Source organism: Lepisosteus oculatus, chromosome 2 (genome assembly GCF_040954835.1).
Source record: "Lepisosteus oculatus isolate fLepOcu1 chromosome 2, fLepOcu1.hap2, whole genome shotgun sequence".
NCBI classification, from domain to species: domain Eukaryota; kingdom Metazoa; phylum Chordata; class Actinopteri; order Semionotiformes; family Lepisosteidae; genus Lepisosteus; species Lepisosteus oculatus.
This window is the reverse complement of record NC_090697.1, coordinates 75,069,829-75,088,455: the sequence shown is the minus strand read 5'-3', so window position 1 is coordinate 75,088,455 and position 18,627 is coordinate 75,069,829. Positions and strand designations below refer to the sequence as shown.

General features: G+C 52.8%; 2 protein-coding genes across 4 annotated transcripts; one reads left to right on the top strand and one right to left on the bottom strand.

Annotated features, from left to right (window-relative positions):
* The first annotated feature begins 68 nt into the window (after nucleotides 1–68).
* pqbp1 (polyglutamine binding protein 1) lies at nucleotides 69–5,086 on the top strand. 2 transcript variants are annotated; one of them, XM_069183612.1, is made up of 8 exons: nucleotides 69–325; nucleotides 1,425–1,499; nucleotides 2,163–2,274; nucleotides 2,855–2,955; nucleotides 3,711–3,800; nucleotides 3,934–3,997; nucleotides 4,513–4,642; nucleotides 4,680–5,086. In XM_069183612.1, the coding sequence occupies exons 2-8, from the start codon at nucleotides 1,433–1,435 to the stop codon at nucleotides 4,698–4,700; spliced, it is 585 nt and encodes a 194-aa protein (XP_069039713.1). In that variant the 5' UTR covers nucleotides 69–325; nucleotides 1,425–1,432; the 3' UTR covers nucleotides 4,701–5,086. The 2 variants fall into 2 exon arrangements, with proteins under 2 accessions (XP_069039713.1, XP_069039707.1); XM_069183606.1 differs by having other exon boundaries at nucleotides 4,513–4,680.
* Nucleotides 5,087–5,888: 802 nt separating this feature from the next.
* On the bottom strand, nucleotides 5,889–18,616 carry gpkow (G patch domain and KOW motifs). 2 transcript variants are annotated; one of them, XM_015364145.2, is made up of 12 exons: nucleotides 17,623–18,616; nucleotides 17,209–17,372; nucleotides 15,729–15,868; nucleotides 14,977–15,066; nucleotides 13,176–13,282; nucleotides 11,640–11,844; nucleotides 11,018–11,150; nucleotides 10,094–10,295; nucleotides 8,993–9,101; nucleotides 8,651–8,720; nucleotides 8,132–8,217; nucleotides 5,889–7,424 (listed from the first exon to the last, which is right to left on the bottom strand). In XM_015364145.2, the coding sequence occupies exons 1-12, from the start codon at nucleotides 17,823–17,825 to the stop codon at nucleotides 7,296–7,298; spliced, it is 1,638 nt and encodes a 545-aa protein (XP_015219631.1). In that variant the 5' UTR covers nucleotides 17,826–18,616; the 3' UTR covers nucleotides 5,889–7,295. The 2 variants fall into 2 exon arrangements, with proteins under 2 accessions (XP_015219631.1, XP_006625509.1); XM_006625446.3 differs by lacking the exon at nucleotides 14,977–15,066 and having other exon boundaries at nucleotides 17,623–18,190.
* Between the last annotated feature and the right edge of the window lie 11 nt (nucleotides 18,617–18,627).

Sequence of the window (18,627 nt, the reverse complement as noted above, 5' to 3'; positions counted from 1 at the left end):
TTCTCGTGCCTTTTTATCACCTTGGCGACTGAACGTTCGTCACGTGAATGCGTATGCGCGCGCGTCTGTGTGACACGTCACTTACGCGACATTGTCGTCGCTTGCCTGTGGCCGGTGTCTTAATTTGCGGCGAGAAATTGGAGATTACATTATTAAAATCAAGCCTGTGTGAACATCAGTGCGGGTTAGAAGCGCATGTGTTGGATAAGAGGGCACCGCGAGTCGGAAAACGGAGGTGTGCTGTATATTTGAGATAAAAAGGGGGTTGGAGATTCAGAGGTGGTGTCGCTGGTCCGCCTGACTGGTTTGTGCGCGGTACTCAAAGGTAAGCAGGCTGCTGTCGTGAGCGGCACATCCAGATTGTTAGACAGACGCGCCATATAGGTGACGGGCGGACGCGGTCGTCTCCTGTAGCTCTTCCAGGGGCTAGCAGCTAACCGCTCCAGCCGCCTCTCGGAAAGAGCCGCGGCGCTGGGGTCCGGCAATATGGCTGTGCAGTCACTCTCCCACGACCCGCTCTCTGTGCACACGATGCAGAAGTGCTTTCAGTGTTCAAAGTGGGAAAACCACCTCTGAGGCCTTATAGCAGAGTAACCCTTGATGAAATTAGGCAGCTCCTTCGCACAGTGTCTTTCTCTCTGTGTAGAGGTGTACAGTGCTGTGTGCAGACTGTAGTTCTCTCAGTACAGTGTTATATAGTGCAGTGCTGTGTAGTTCTCTCGGTACAGTATTATACAGTACAGGGCTGTGTAGTTCTCTCGGTACAGTATTATACAGTACAGGGCTGTGTAGTTCTCTCGGTACAGTATTATATAGTGCAGTGCTGTAGTTCTCTCAATACAGTATTATACGGTACAGGGCTGTGTAGTTCTCGGTACAGTATTATACAGTACAGGGCTGTGTAGTTCTCGGTACAGTATTATACAGTACAGGGCTGTGTAGTTCTCTCAGTACAGTATTATACAGTACAGGGCTGTGTAGTTCTCTCAGTACAGTATTATATAGTGCAGTGCTGTAGTTCTCTCAGTACAGTATTATACGGTACGGGGCTGTGTAGTTCTCTCGGTACAGTATTATATAGTGCAGTGCTGTGTAGTTCTCTCAATACAGTATTATACGGTACAGGGCTGTGTTCTCTCAGTACAGTATTATATAGTGCAGTGCTGTGTAGTTCTCTCAATACAGTATTATACAGTACAGGGCTGTGTAGTTCTCTCAATACAGTATTATACGGTACAGGGCTGTGTAGTTCTCTCAGTACAGTATTATACGGTACAGGGCTGTGTAGTTCTCTTGGTACAGTATTATACAGTACAGGACTGTGTAGTTCTGGGTACAGTATTATACAGTACAGGGCTGTGTAGTTCTAGGTACAGTATTATACGGTACAGTGCTGTGTGCTGATTGTGTCCTGTATGTCCCAGGATCAAGGATGCCCCTCCCTCCTGCCTTACTGGCTCGTCTGGCCAAGAGAGGAATTCTTAAACAGACGGAGCATGGTGAGTCTCCCAGCCCAGCCTGGATATTAATACAACACAGCCCAGCGCAGCACAACCTGTCTGGATATGAACAAAACCCAACACAGCCCAGCGCAGCACAACCTGCCTGGATATTAACACAACCCAACACAGCCCAGCCTAGATATTAACACAACACAACCCAACCTAGATATTAACACAGCCTGGCGCAGCCCAGCCTGCCTGGATATTAACACAACACAGCCCAGCCCAGCATTGATATTAACACAATACAACACAGCACAGACCAGCGCAGCCCAACACAGCCCAGCCCAGCCCAGCCTGGATATTAACACAGCCCAGCCCAGCCTGGATATTAACACAGCGCTGCAAATTTTGGATCTTATCGCATATCTGAATATGAACATGGCTATACAGTAAAGCGCAGCCCAGCACACAGTTCTTTGTACGATACAGCACAGTCTGCTTTACAGTGCTACTGGCTAGTCCAGGCACGGATGTATAATTATCAGATGCTAATATTTTAATCATTAAAGATTGAAAGCAGAGCCTGTGTAGGCGAGCCCACTCCAAGAACATGCTGCCGGGACAAGCGCGCTGTCTAGGAGCTGACATTCCAGGTGGACAGGTGTGCGGCCAGGTGTTTCCCTGCTTTCTCACGGTCCTCTGTCGTCTTCCCTCCAGAGGCCGAGGAGGAGATCATCGCCGAGGACTACGACGACAACAACGTGGATTACGAGGCCACCCGCGTGGAGAACCTGCCGCCCAGCTGGTACAAGGTGTTCGACCCTGCCTGGTGAGGAGTCCGCCCCTCGTCACCAGTTCACCGCCCTCGCCCAGCCCAGCTGCGGATTGGGCTGGCTAGACGTAAAAACACAACATCCCTTCTGATGTAGAAACCTCTTCTCCGTCACCTTCTCTCTTCCGGACCCCCCGCAGCGGGGATACGCGATCCCAGTCCTCGAGGATCTGGGCTCCTGTGGGATTTAGAGGCTCTTTTAATCGGCAAACTGAAGGAAAACAAAACAGGCCAAATACTTAGTTCAGTCAGTAAAGCAAGGACGTTCCGGCCTGGGGTGAAAACCGGAGGGAGTGGAATTGCCTGCCCCAGCCAGCAGTCTCCATCTCTTACTGCCTCTCGGTCCTTCCCAGAGTCCTCTGCTTCCCTCTCTTCCTCCGCTGTCGGGCCTTCAGCCTGGGGTTCGGGGGCGGGGTCCTGGGTTCAAATCCCAGGCTGCTGTGCCCTTGAGCAAGGCTCTTCACCCACACTGCTCTGGTCAAAGACTCATGGGTACACATGTGGGCCACCTTGGATAAGAGCGTCAGCCCAAGCAGTAGTAATTATCTCTTGAAACGCTTTCTCTGCCGCCCCGCAGCGGTCTGCCGTATTACTGGAATGTGGAAACTGACCTGGTGTCCTGGCTGTCCCCCAACGACCCCAATGCCGTCATCTCCAAAGCGGCCAAGAAGCTCAAAGGTACCGCCGCAGAGCTACAGTCAGACAGCAAGTCGCAGGCCTGCTCTCCCATCGCACACGCGCCGGGGGAGGGGGTTGGGTTTGCTGTCGTGCTTTACTCTTTACAGTGTGGCTTCTTTTCCTCGCTAGTGTCCACTAACCAGCAGAGCTGTGAAAGGAATCGATCGGGTGCTGGCCTGGAGCGCCAGTGGGTCGCCCCCTGCTGGAGGGCGAGGCTGTGGAGAGCCAGCAGTCTCTCATGTCCCCAGGGGCGGGGCTTGGGCTGGAGGGCGGGGCTGTGGAGAGCCAGCAGTCTCTCATGGCTCCAGGGGCGGGGCTTGGGCTGGAGGGCGGGGCTGTGGAGAGACAGCTGTCTCTCATGGTCCCAGGGGCAGGGCTTGGGCTGGAGGGTGGGGCTGTGGAGAGCCAGGTGTCACTCATGGCCCCAGGGGCGGGGCTTGGGCTGGAGGGCGGGGCTGTGGAGAGCCAGGTGTCACTCATGGCCCTAGGGGCGGGGCTTGGGCTGGAGGGCGGGGCTGTGGAGAGCCAGGTGTCACTCATGGCCCTAGGGGCGGGGCCTGGGCTGGAGGGTGGGGCTCTGGAGAGCCAGGTGTCACTCATGGCCCTAGGGGTGGGGCCTGGGCTGGAGGGTGGGGCTGTGGAGAGCCAGGTGTCACTCATGGCCCCAGGGGCGGGGCCTGGGCTGGAGGGTGGGGCTGTGGAGAGCCAGGTGCCTCTCGCTATGTCTCCAAATCCTGTTCTGTTGTTCCCTGCAGAGGTCGAGGAGAGGGTGGAATGGGAGGAGGTTAGAGAGAAGAGGCAGCACCGCAGGGAGGACATCGCCCCCTACAGCAAGTTGAAGAGAGGTACGGACACACAGGCAGTGGGGAGAGTGTGGAGTGTGGAGAGTAACAGTCCAGAGCTGCACCTGTTGAGTGGGAATGGGGAGCTCTCCCACCTCCCACTGTATCTGAGAGGATGTTTCTCCTGTGTCTGCAGGGAGAGAGCGGAAGGACGAGGAGATGGATCCCATGGACCCCAGTGCTTACTCAGATGCCCCCAGGTGAGTGACCCCGCCTCCCTCCTCCCCCTGCACCTCCCTCACTGCCCATTCACCAGGACCTCCCCCTCTCTCCCCCCCTGCACCTCCCTCACTGCCCGTTCACCAGGACTCCCCCTCTGTACCTCCCTCACTGCCCATTCACCAGGACCCCCCCCTGTACCTCCCTCACTGCCCGTTCACCAGGACCCCCCCCTGCACCTCCCTCACTGCCCGTTCACCAGGACCCCCCCCTGCACCTCCCTCACTGCCCGTTCACCAGGACCCCCCCCTGCACCTCCCTCACTGCCCGTTCACCAGGACCCCCCCCTGCACCTCCCTCACTGCCCGTTCACCAGGACCCCCCTCTGTACCTCCCTCACTGCCCGTTCACCAGGACCTCCCCCCCTGCACCTCCCTCACTGCCCGTTCACCAGGACCCCCCTCTGTACCTCCCTCACTGCCCGTTCACCAGGACCCCCCTCTGTACCTCCCTCACTGCCCGTTCACCAGGACCTCCCCCCGTCTCTCTCCTGCAGGGGCACGTGGTCGACCGGCCTGCCCAAGCGGAACGAGGCGAAGACGGGGGCCGACACCACGGCCGCCGGCCCCCTGTTCCAGCAGAGGCCGTACCCCAGCCCGGGCGCCGTGCTCCGCGCCAACGCCGAGGCCACCCGGGCCAAGGAGTGAGCTGCCCTGCGCCGAGGCCACCCGGGCCAAGGAGTGAGCTGCCCTGCACCGCGACAACCCCGCGGGGAGTGCGTCTGCCCGGGTTTCTGCTTCCTGGTTTTTTATTGGTTAACTGAACTAATTCCACACAGCGTTGGATCAGCTGTCACTGCTCTGCAGAATGCAGGCTCTCCGCTGGTCATTCTGTCCACCGTTTTCTCGTTGGTGTGTTTTTGAAAATACCCCATCCATACCGTCGTAACAACAAAGATGATAATCGGGACGGTGCCTCTGGTAAAGCTCCCCTTCAGAGCCTCCCTGCATCCAGGAGCCTGCCTGCCTGCAGGAGAGCTTTGCCACACAGCCCGTCAGGAGCGAGTGTCCCGGTGGGGTACTCTGCATGCTCTCGGGTTTGTCTGCGTCTGTGTGAGGGGCTCCCCGCTGGGCCCTGGACCTTCATCAAGGGGGCAGCTGAATCCTGTCTGCACCCTACATGAGTCCTGCTTAGAGCAAGATTCATTTAGGAAGAAGAAATGAGAAGCAGGATCTGGGAATCTGTGTCCCAGGAGACACCCTTGGTTAGCAGGCTGGTAATCTAGGATTTACGCTAAACACCCCCTAACCAAATGCGTGTATCATCTTAAAATGTGTGACTAGCAATTTAATGTGATCCGCAAATTATACTTGGATGCAATTGGCTCGGCTTAAGATACAAACCCTGTACTGTTTGCTGTATATTCTTTTCTATTTTGATAATTTTTAAAGAATGATCAAATCTCTGAGTTAGGTGTGTTGAATATACACTTCAGAAGACACATCGCTTATTTATGTTTGTTTTGTAGAAAAATAAAGTATTCAGATTTTGGATACGGATTAAATATTTTTGGTGTCCTATTAATTAAATGATTATTCATGACTGATATAGCCAGTGTCTATATGCATAGCCACTAAATGAGACATTGATTGGCCACGTGATTAAATTATACATTTTTTATGCTCAGTGTCTTTAATTTGTGCGTTTCAGAAAAGGGAGAAGCTCTCCTAACGTTTAACAGCAAAGCTCTCATCTCAAGGTGTGTAATGAGCACATCTCACGCACAGAAGACAACACTTTGAACACAGGGTTACAGTAAAATACACAAGATAAGTGTTTCCATTATCTACTGAAAAAATAGATTGGTAATTCTATGTGGCCATTTGAAATTAAGGAGTAAAAAAAAAAAAGTATTGGACAAGTCCAAATTAAAAAGTTTAAAACATTACACTTTTTATTTTAAAACATTGGATACTCAGGAGCTGCAAAATCCATTTCTTCAACCAGTAATATATAAATATATTAACAGAGCCTCTTTTACTGAAAACGAACTGCAGACTGATCTTTTCTATAATAATATCTTCTGCATTCCTAGAGGGTCACCTGCAGTCTGAAGAGAAGGTGTAAAACAACACATGAGTAAGGAGGCTCGGTTCTGATCCCAGATCCTGTACCCTTCCCGTGGGCAGTACTTGCATCTAGGTTAAGACACTGGGTCCTCTCCTGTACACAGCTGCTCAGTCTGTCACCCAGACTCCCTGCAGCAGGAGGGAGAATTTGTTTTTCTACAGTGTCTACATCACCCGTAGCCCCGCTCCAGTTCTGAAGAGCCACAGGCCCCCGGGTTTCCACGTCCCCTTAAATCGGCAGCACCCCAAGAGCTCCTCCGCTGTAGCCAATCAGTAGTTGGGGTTGTGAAGAGCCCAGCTGTGGGGAAGGGGTCAGCCTGGGCTACATCATTGGTTCAGGAGTGTGGCGTTATCTTCTCACAGTTCTTATAGTGACTGTAAACCTTACCAGCTGTCTTACTCTGCCCTGGAACACAGCTCTGCGTGATTTCCAATAAAACACCATGTTAAAGTTGCCGGCCGGTCATGCTGTCCATCTCTTCTCTTTCTCCCAGCTTTTGCCTGTTTTAGAAAATCCCCCCCCCCACTCCACTACTCAGGTGGGTTAACACAATAGTCAGGGAAAATCGCAGGAAGCTTGATTAATTCTTGAAGACTTCGTTTATATATGTATGATACATGTACTTTCACAAGTTACCATTAAAAAAAAAAACTTTTAAAAACAAACTGTACATTATATCCACCTTGTACGCCCTCCTGAAACCTGACACTTCCCCGAGGTCCTCTTGCACAGTAAGCTCTCCAACGACGTTCCAGGGCTTTCTGGTGCAATCCGGGAGTGTCAGATGTAACCCTGCAGTCAGTTACCAGAGACTCGGGCAGCTCACCCACAGTGGGGTGATCCGTCTCCCTCGTAGGTGATGACGCAGCCTGGGGCAGAGTTTTCAGCTCTGTGAGTGTGAACGTAACAGTTCCGGCCAGTCAGTGAGGTCCAGAGCGGCTTGGACTACTTTATGTACACGAGGATCTGTGCTCTGTCTCCCTGCAGAGCCTGCCTGCCTGGCTTTTACACCAGCGGCACACCCACCAGGGGAACACACTGTGAGCACTGCCTCACCCCAGTCTTCCTCCACATGGCAGGTCTGCTGTCAGTTCACTCTTGCAGAGTCTCAGCTCCGCCCCCCCCTGCCTGCTCTCTCCCTACCCCGCTGGTCCCTGGTGCGAAGGAGGTGGCGGAGGAAGTGTGGGCAGGGGGTTGGTCATGTCAAGGTCACACATCCGTTCCTCCCACGTAATGGCAGATGGCATCGTAGTCCAGCTTGAAGACCTGCTCCTCGTACCTCTCCAGCTGAACCAGCGCCCTGCACTTCTCCTTGTCCCGCTGGAGAATATGGCCCACCTGTGACACACCCCCCCCCCCCCCACAGATTACAACGGGCCAGCACGCTCCTCGGGATCCCCCTTCGGAGCACAGCGCTCCAAGTAGGAACGTACATAAACCAGACTCAAAATACCATTAACGGTTTGAATGCTGACTCTACAAATAACACTCAAAACCACTGCAGCAAGAACATGAAAGGGTTACAAACGAGAAGAGGCTCTTCTGCTCATGTTGCTCACTGGGTTGCTAGTATCTGACTGACTTCAACCAGCTGTTTATTAGCAGAAGGCAACATGGCCAAGGTAGCCCACGACTCGGGTGCCCTCTGCTCGGGAGCTGGGGGTGTTGCAGAGTGCCCCTGGAGACGGAGTGAGACAGAGTGAGACTGCTGCAATGAGAAAGGGAGGGGGACAGCCAGGCCCCCCTGCCCCCCAGGATGAGAGCTGCTGCTGGGGTGTGGCGAACGATGTCAGGAACGTTTCAAGAACGGTCCAGCTGGTGGCAGCAATCAAAGCTGGGAGCAGGAGAGCAGACCTGCTCGCTCGTGCCCGGACACCAACACCTGCAGCTTCCCAGTGCTCCATCTGCACACCCGCGCCACGTGCACGCCGCTGGGCTTTAAACCGACTCCCTTTCCACAGCAAACCGAACTCGTTACAAAACGAGTCTCTGCACCTCACATACACGCTCCTCCGTCTGCTGCCGGCTGCTCTCCTCCTCCTTACCTGTCCCCTGTGTTTCCCCAGCACCACCATGATGGAGTCCGACTCCGACTTCGGGACGATGGTCTCCAGCATCGTCTGCTTCACATCTGGAAGTTATAAAATATAAATCACGCGGCGGCCAACCACGGGGACATATGTCTGGGCACCACTGTCCCTTCTGCACGGGGTTGGGCAGGCAGCCCAGGGTTCGACTGGGGATGTAATTTAGTGTACCGCTGGGGAAGAAAAAAAAAAGACTCCCTTTCCACAGCAAACCGAACTCGTTACAAATCGAGTCTCTGCACCTCACATGCTTTTAGGTCAACCACCAACACCGACAGCTCAGTCTACTGCAATATTAAAATGGGCGTCAGTAGGAGGCGCTTTTCTAGCAGGACGTCCAATCCCATGCTGGAGTCAGAGGTGCCGAGCACAGGGACAGATGGACAGAGCGGACCGGGCGTCAGTCTCGGCGGGTCTGGGTGTCGCCGTGCCGCACAGCGCCCCCCAGCAGGACGAGCGGGACTTGCGAAGACTCACCCTCCAGCAGCCTGCCCTCGTCCGTCCGGCACACACAGGACTCGGGGGTCAGGACGTCCTCGATGATCATCTGGAGGAGAAAGAGCCAATCAGCTGTAACGGAAGCGCCGGTCCGGGCGGTCCAGGGCACTGCTGAGGTGACCCGGTGCTGTCTATGGCCTAGTGCCTCTACTGGCCGAACTGCACCCTCACCCCCTTACAGCCGCTCTGCCCAAGCAGTCCTGGTACGAGGTGCAGCTGAGGGAACGAGTCCCTGGTGCAGAAAAGGTTAGGAAACACTGATGTGGAGCCCCAGTCCAGTCCATGACACGGCCGTGCTGACTGGTGGGGTGGCATGTGTACCTTGGAGTTATAGTATTTCCCTTCCTTGAACTTCTTGTCGATGAAGCGGACGCGCAGGTCCCTCTGCAGCCAGGAGAGGGCACCAGGGGGCGGCGGGTGGGGCTTCTCTCTGTGGGAGGAAAGGACTCGATCAGGGACAGCACCACACGCTCTGTCCTGCATCCCATGAAATAGCGCCTGTTTCTAGCACTGTTCACACGCCTCAAACCATCTTGTGGATTGTTTCATTTCTGCTTTTAATTTGAATCTCTGATTTACTTGCTGGATTCTAATTTGACATGTAAACATGTAGTTTTCTTTTCCTGCTCCGAGATGCCTTCCAGAATCTAAATCGTCTTGCAGAAAAAAAAAAAGTCAAGCGCTACCAAACAAAAGAGGCCGCTGTTTCTTTCAAGCGGAGCTACATGCAAACTCAAGGCAGGCGAGCTTCAGTTTCCCCTTACTCGAGACTGTATTTCCCATGAGGGGATTAGTCTCAGAAACCAGCTGTGGGCTCTGGGCCAGAGCAGCAGTGCGCTGGCTTCAGGAAGGAACGAGGTGGGCCCAGCTGCTGTTTTGGGGTCCTTATAAAATACATGGAGTCTTGGAGTTAATAATACATAATATATTTAGCAGAAGCCCAGAGGGTTGCTGTCCGCAAGACGGAACACACTCAAACGGACACGTGTTCAGGTGGCTCGGGAGTAGTTTGTGGTTCGGCCTCGGCTAGTCAGGCAGCCAGCTGCACGTCAATATTAACTACATTTTTAACCCACAGGAGTGGAGAAGATCATGGCAAAGATCCTAATAAGTACTATATTTATTAGTAATACTAACTACATGAACCCACAGGAGTGGTGAATTACCCACAGGGCCAATCAAACACATTTTTTTCCCCCAGTTGTGGAATTATCTTCTCACTGAATTAACCCATGAGGCCAGGTGTGTCTCATTTTCATGCCAGCAGGGGAGGTTCACACAAAGCCCCTACCATCCACCATCATAACGGCAAACAACGCGCAGGAACCATCCATGCGCCCACTGGCCCCCCGGCGACCACGCTGAGCTCCCGCTCGCGAGCCAATCGGAATAGCCAACCGGGCAGCCCGGGCTCTGACCCACCTGTCACGGCTGGAGTCGCGGTGCTTCCTCTTGCGCTGCTCCTTCTCCCGGTCTTTGCCGCGGTCGTGCTCCCTGCCCGCGCGGGCCTCCGGTTCCCGGCTCTCCCTGTCCGTGCCCCTGCCCTCGGCGCCGTCCTGCCCGTTACTCCGCCTGGCCGCCTCCTCCGCTCTCTCCTTCTCCTTGTGGGCTTTGCCAAGGCGGCCTGGGTCAGAGGGAGCAGGCCGTTACGGAGGGATGGCTGCGCGTGACCCCGTGCTGCTCCGGAGGCCGCTGCGGTTTAACCCCTGTACTGACACGCCAGATCCTGTTACTCTGTTACACTAAGTACTCGATCGCTCACATCGGATCTGACGAACCCCGCTCCTCCCTTAGGACCCAAGACCACTGGCCGGAGTGCTCGTGGGAACACACTGCTCACAGGACGCAGGATCACTCCTGTCCTCCACACCCTGTATTGGCTTCCAGTTCAGTACTGCACTGATGCTCAAACTGCGCTTGCAAGTTGTAACTGCATAATCACCTGTAGGGGAGGCTCCCTCTTGTACAGCTTCTACAGCATGAAGAAGAGCATGGAGTCTTCACATCTTTGTAAATGACATTTACTATTCGCAGCTGTTTAGGTATTACTATATTTATAAAATAATTCTTACACTTACATTGCCCATTTCTGGACACTCCACTCAAAGTGCTTTACAGGCAATGGGGTTCAGTTCTTGGGGTGCTGTCTGTGTGGAGCGTTTATGTTCTCCCCATGTTTGTGTGGGTTTCCACTGGGTGCTCCGGTTTCCTCCCACAGTCCAAAGACATACTGGTTGGTATGTTGGAAGGAATCTAAGAATCAACCTTCCAGTGCAAACACCGCCAGACCGACGCAGCGACCACGTTCACAAGAAAACCGGAGCGGAGCCAACTGCCGAGACTTACTGAGGTCCCTGCTGTACTTGTCGTACTCTTTCCGGCCGACCAGGTGCAGGGAGTACTGGCTGATTGTCACGGTCTTCCCACCGATGGCGAGCTTCACCATGACCCGTGCATTGTCGGGGTCCACCCCCTCGACCTGAAGCAGAGAGAGCCACAGCATGGGGCACACAGGAAGAATCGCTACTCTCTCGCCGTGTCCTGCCCTCCAGTTAGTCCCCCACTGCACAGCACTTTGAGCCACTCCCAGTCTTTTCGGGCTGCAGGCTCTCGTGCATCTGCTGCTGGATATTTCATGCTTGACGTCTGAAACTTGTACGAGACGTGAAACGCGAGTTCAAGCGCACAGACACGGGACACGCTTTATAATTTAAAATCAACGGTTGTTTGTTTTCCTTTTCCCCGGGCAGCCAGAGAGACCACCACCACCTGCAATCGCACCAAGTAAGACACCAAAGAAACCTCCTCCCGTCTAGCGATCGTTGAGCTTGGCAGTTACACTCTCTTGAAAGTAAATGAACTCGTACATGGGTGGGCGGTAAGTGGTAAAACCTGGCCTGGATGGAGCATGACATGGATCGTACCACTAGGCAATAGCAGCCCTATTCCCCCCTCCCAACCGGCCTACCTTGCCATAAAGGTCCTTGTGGGGCCCCGTCTCCACCAGCACACAGGCCCCCGTCACCAGCTCCCGCGGCTCCTCGTCGGCACGCTCCTCGCCCGGTTTCGGGGGCCGGGTGGGGCGGCTGGGGTCTAGGTCGCTGATGGCCGAGCGGTCTGCCCCCAGCCCCAGGCCCTTGGGGCGCAGCTGGTGCTCGATAGGCTTCACATCTCTGACGCAGGCAGGGGAGAGACGAGAGAGACAAGGGCTTGTTTAATCGACAGAGAGATCTCTGTGACGTCCAGACGGGGGCACATTAACACAGTAATCTAGTGTGTTTTGGGGAAACTACACACTTTAATATGGTGGGACCTTATCGTACACATCCAGTTACAAACATCTGTGCTGACTCACCTGTAACAAGACTGCAGCCCATCACTCAATCAATAATCATCTATCAATCAGCACTCTAATTCGTTGTAATGCCTTTACCCAGCACCATCCCAAAGCTCTCAGTACAATCTGGTGACAGTACGGGTTTATACTAGGTGCACACTGGTACAGAGAACGACATCACATTCACAGACTCATGTGATCTTTTATTATGTGCCCACCAAATGCGGTGACGCCAATTGTTTGAATCTGCGATTGCGGGACAGCACAGGAGAGAAAGAGGGCCGGAGGACAGGTTCCCCGACATGCCCAGTGTGCCCTACGCTATGGGGTTAGCACAGCAGGACCATGCGTCTCTCGCCAGTGGCACTGCAGGCCTCCAGGAGGCCAGCTTGACACAGGAGTCCCTGTTTTGCCAGCCGCTGATGGGACCCTGGTCGCCTGGCACCCACACTGCCTTGGCAGTGAGGTACCAGTCACAGCCACCACTCAGAGGACCCCGGTCACAGGCAGCTAGCGTGTCTCGTGTTCTTAATGGATGTGGACGGCTCGGCCTTGTGCGCCCGTACCTCCAAGCAGGGAAGTGGGGCGTGAAGTCACAGGCAAGAGGGACCACACTGGGCAGAAGCCACAGGCACGCGTCATCACGCCTGAGGCTGATCCGGGCTCGAACTTCTCCCAGGTGGAGCTGGGAGGAGAGGCAGGACCGTAGGCCAGCCTGGGGCCCGGTCACGCCAAAAATGAGTCTGTCCGGCTGCAGACCTCGTTATTAGAAGCTCACACTGCAGCTTGTGCGGTGACGTCAGGGCATCGGACTCGTGACTGGGAAGGTTGCGGGTTCAGATTCTGTTTGGAGCACTCCTGCTCCGAGCCCTCAATCACCTTGCTTCTCTCAAATCGGTTTAGTAAAATGACCCGGCTGTATGAAAGGGTACAAATGTAAGTTGCTCTATATAAGGGTGTCGATGTAAAAGAACTGAATTCGTGAGGCGTCGATGAGTGGACAGCAGAGAAGCTCCCAGCCAGAGCAAGGGACGACCCAGTCATTCAAGTTCACGTTGAAACTACCAACCCAGGCAAGCGAATATTATCCTAACTGCACGAGGCTGAAAGTCCGTGAAATGCCAAAAACATGAAACATAAAATCCAGCTGATGTGGGCAACACTCACTGTTTGAAGGTCCGGCCGATTCCTTGTCCCTGCTTCCAGCCCATTCCTTTCAGCATGGCCATCCCATAGGCCTCCACTGGGACGTTGTCATAGTCCGCCTCTGTGGACTAAAGCACACACAGGGATCCTTGTGACTCCCTCGGCACCGCACAATGAGGCCTGAGCAGCTTCTGGAGGGCTACACCTCCAGGGGATTTCCACCTACAACACCCCTGTCCCTGGTACCTTTGTTGTGGCAATTGCTCTTTTATCAGATGAATGAAGTATCCTGCTTCCTGGGCATCACCCTCACGAATAATCACAACTGAAGTGCCGAGTCATTTTTAAGTTGCAACAGCCCTCCTTTACATAATAAGCAAAAACATATACCCTCAGCTGAGCCACCTCAGTGGTGAGACAAACAAGCTACAATTAATGTTTTGCTAGCAGCAAATTTACAAAACCTAAAGCCGACCTCCCAAGAACAGGCTTGTTATTGCCTCTTACCTCAAACCACTTTCATGTCACTATCCAGCTGTAGCTTGAAGAGTATGACTGTCTGCAGAAGCTCCCCCTAAAGTTCTGAGGCGAAAGCCCCCCAAACGCGGTTCATATTCACACAACCGAGCTGGAAATTATTCTCCTGCCGCACTAGTGCCGGACTGATCAAATCTTCAGCTGAAAAGCACTGAGTCCTGCTTCTCTACATAAGGATGTGCGTGTATAATGCAGGAATAGAAGTCAGGACTCCCGGTGCTCAGCCATTTTGGGATTTACTGTGCGCTGAAGGCTCCTGCAGCTACCCAAAAAATAAAACATTGTATCCGGCCGACGCATCACCGTCCCAGCAGTGGCGCAGCCGAACAGTGAACACGTTTAATATTCCTGCAGCTCCAGGTTTTTCAAGACTTTCGCTCCAAATAAAGTGAGCATCACCTGCTGAAAACCTGACGTGGCTTACCCTGCTGCACACCAGCTGTTTGTCTCTCGGAGCTGTTTCGTGTACCAGCGCAAGACTGGGATTTAGCAGCACACTGAATGTCTGGTGGAACAGGGAACTCCGACGTAAAACTAATGCCATGTTCCCTTCTGCCCAGAAAGAGCCAGCATCTGTGTCTAAGAGGCTACAGCACTCGCACAACAGCTGGGAGAGAAAGTGAGAAGGGCGGGGGATGGCCCCAGGAGCTGCCTTGGGTATTTCACAGTTTGAGGGTTAAAAGTCTCTTATCTCTTAGAGTGGGCGTTGGCCATGTGCACAGCAGCTCGGTGTGGGCAAAACCCAGAAACCCAAGGAACAATTTAGGGCAGAACGGAGGAGGGATGTAACTTCAGGAGTTTCTGTGACGCTGCATGAGGGCCGTAGCTCTCCGACCTCGAGAACAGAGCAGAACTCTTGTCGGTGCTGCGGATCCTGGGAGCGGACGTGCGCCGGCTCCCCATGGCTCGGCCGAGCCCAGAGCCGCAGCAGCCTGCAGCCCTGCAGTCCTGCCTGGCTGCCAGCGCGTGCCGATGTCAGCAGCCCCCCCTCCCCCGCCCCGGAGCGAACAAGTCCGCCCGGCTGGGGGGTGCAGGAGTTCACACGGCACCGCCCCGCTGCGGTCGGGCACCCTCAGGCTCACTGCCTTGCTGCTCTGTGTGATGTTTTCCGGATTTTCATGTTTTTTTCGTCTCGGTTTGGTGGCAGACGGAACAAAAGCAGCACCCGAAGGTGCTTGATATCGGTCTGTGAGGGCAGTGAGAACCCTTGCACCCCCAGGGCCAGAACAACAGGACAACATGGGCAAGGGGCTCTTCGACAACCAGTCCATCTACCTCCACTCACACAGTAGGGCGAGCGCAAGCAGTGGGGTGAGCTCTCTATCTCTGCACCCTCCTGTCCAGACGCGTGCTCCCCGCGCCAGAGAATCTCATCCTGAACCCCGTCAGGCAAGACAAGAGGACAAAAAGGGGAAACAAACCCTAGATTAATACATGTAGTACACATTCACACACGTATCATGGACGCACACATGCCTGCGCACCCATGTTCTGTACAGACCGAGGAACACTGTGGACAGTTTTCCAGCAGCAAGGAGCCTGTGCTCGTAAGACACTGAAGAACTGGCAGCTCTTTTATTCTGCTAATGAACTGTGCAGCCATTTAGACAGTATGAAGAGCACAGGCAATAGATGCCTGTCCAGTTACCCAATTATCTCCCTCTACCTACTGGATATATATAAACGCACTAGGTGCAACATATACAGCCACGTAATCACCAGAGGATCTGAAAAGCACATTTAATCTCCTAATTGCGCCTAAAATCCTACATTAACAATGGCGGTCCCTTCCAACTCTTAATTAAAATGGCACTGGGGAAAATAATTAATCAATACCAAAAAAAAAAAGGTCAGAAAATTAAACTGCACTAGTGCACAGTGAAAGCATTTAACTGTTACAGCCGCAGGAGAGGATAAATCAATTTGTGGGAAACTCAGAGAATGACAGTCCCCAGGAATGACAATATTTTTAATGGTTATCAAATGCTGAGTTAGTTGGTTCTGCTCTGTGAAGCAGGGGCTGGGGCGGCGACTCACAGACTCGGGCCGCAGGTCCACTTGGATCTTGTCTCCGTCCTCGTAGCCCTCGGGAGCCTTGTTCTGCATCAGCAGCGGGATGGACAGGTTCAGGTCAGCCGCTCCGCCATTTTTCCACAACTCCTGCTGCCGCTGGGACTCTGAGGAGAGAGAGAGACAATAAGACGGGGTGGAAATAAGACAATAAGACTCTCCCACTGGACAGGAGCCTCGTTCGTTTCAGGACCGGGGAGGTGCAGGCCAGGCTGGCTGGTGTTGGTTTACATAGCAGAGCCTGGAGCTCGTAAAACTCAGATTAGCAACTCAGACCAACGTCAGTGCAGTGGAAATCTTTCCATTCCTACACTAACTGCAAAATGGTGTAACTCTGGAGAGACCCAGGCAGCTACAGGATTAAAGTGCTTTTATAAATCACCATAAAAAAAAAACATTTTAGTAAAAGATTCCAATAACAGCCTGGATGCGTCATTTTATTTAAAGAAGAGCACATCCCTTCACAAACATGGTGTCCGTGAGACAGTGACACATAATGCTTTTCCATTCAACAGGAGTAATTAAAGAAACTAAAACAATGGTTGTAAGAAACCTCTTTGAATCTCTTCTAAACAGGTTTCTGTTAATGCTACCAGATGCACGCATTTATATATTAACAGACTATTAAAATTAGGCTGACAGTTTACCATGCATTTTAAGTTCCCAGCAATGCCCCTTGGAAAGAAAGCACTTTAATGATAACATCAAATGAGGAGTTCTAGCAGCGGTCAGGGAAGAAGAAGATCAGGGTGTAACAGGAGAACTGGGAGGAGAATAACCCGAAGAACAGCAGGGGACAGAAACAAGATTGGTGCTCAGCTGACGGAGCAACTTCAGTCTTCGAACAAGCAGTGGGTTCTTGTGCACTGGCTGGTTACTGGTGGAGTGAATTGTACCAACTTACTACACTGAGAGGTTAAAGGAAGTGCAGTTTTTCTTGTAGTCTTGAACAGAGACTACCAGGGGACCCTATTAAAGTATTCAAAATCTTCAAAGGCATTGACAGAGTCAACCCAGTGGACTTCAACAGGATGAACACCGAAACACAAACTAGAGCATTCACCCATCAATCCATTTTCCAACTGTTTCGTCCGATTCAAGTCCGGGGGAGGTGGGTATCATCCCAGGAAGCAACAGGCGCACGGTGGGTTACACCCTGGACGGCATGCCAGTCCATGGCAGGGCACAAAAACACTGCCGTACACACACACCCACACCAGGACCAATTTTCCCAGAAAACTGGACTCCAAAAACTGGAGCATCCAGAGGAAGCCCACATGAACGTGGAAGAACGTGCAAACTCCACACAGACAGCCTGCAGGAATTAACCCAGGACCCCGGAACTGCTACCGTGCCGCCCAGCTGTGTTTACGCGCGCAACAGCCTTGAAGCTGGTGAAACCCGAAACGGTCCAGTGGGCTACGCCGGGAGAGCCTGATGCACGTACCCTCAATCAGCTCCTTGACGGCCTGCGACTCCACAGCATCCTCCTCCCTGGGCGGCTGCGGACAGGTCTCGCTGGCCGTCCTGCTGGCCCCTTCGCCCTTGTACCACCGGTTCTTGTGGATCAGCGGGATGACCAGCTCCTTGGGCTTCTCCGCTGGTCTGGTGCTGGACGCAGAAGCGCAGACGACACGCCCGAACCCAAGCGCACCGAGATGCAGAGTCAAAAGCAGGCAGGAAAAGACACCAGAACACCCCGAATCAAGTCAACACAAGAGAGGCAAGACATACAACCAGAAAGAAACAAAAAGCGAAATTACTACACTTCAACACTACAATAAATTTTGCACCCCGAGGTTAAGTTTTGAAAGTCTTTGAGACCCCGGTACCCTATGTAGAGCGCTACTCTCGGCCATACCTCTTTAACTCCTTTCCTTCTACACCGGTCAGGTAGTCTTTCTCCTCCACTTTTTCGGCGGAGCTCTGAACTCTGAACTTGCTGACGGTTTTGCTGAAGCCAAAAGACACGGGGCCGGCGGCGGCCTCCCTTTTTTTGCTCCCATTTCCGACTTCCCCGTGTTTCTCGCCGGCATCACTTCGTAGTTTGTCGGGGTCCGCCATTTCTTCCTCCTCGGGTCCCGAGCCGCGACAAGCCGGCAGCCAGCTCGCGGGTGCCCCTGGCGAATGTAGTCCTTTTCATCCTGCTCAGGCGTGCACGGTAATGAACGTTATCGACACCAGGGACTACAACTCCTACAATGCAGCCTTAGTTTTTCGGGTCACGCAAGGTCACAGCAGACTATCACTATGGAGACTAACCAGGTTGTTGGATTTTTCTTAGCGCTGACTATTTCCAGTCTACTGGAAACAGAATCGTTTCAGTTTAAAACGATTACAGTTACAGTCATTATATATTTTTGTCATATATTGTATTTAGAAAATAAACGCACAGCTCCATAGTCATGTTGCCTTTTTGAAGCACAGTTTTTTTTTATCTGTCGCTTAACGCATCTGCTTATAGAATAACAAGCGAAATACCCGAAATAATTCAACTATGCCCACATTATTATATTTTGAAGGTTTGATTTAATGAATTAAAAGAGAAAACAGGCCCCAATTTGCCAGAGTACGAAAAAATATTCACTAAGGCATGCGGCGGAAATTAGTAGGTATACAAATGAGGATAATATTTTTATTATCGCTTTATGTAGGTCAGGTCAAGAACACGTACTGGCGTCGTTTGTCTTGAATGTATGAATTTATTCTTCGTTACAAGCGCGTTTGACCTTCAGTTCCCCCCCTCGCATTCATTGTGTCGGTTTTATCGCTGTTCTGTACTGTAAAAAATAAAAGTTTTGGGTTTTTTTTGTGTGTGTGTGTTCATTTAAAAGCCGAGCTCCTTGGTTCCCTCTCCCGCTGCCCA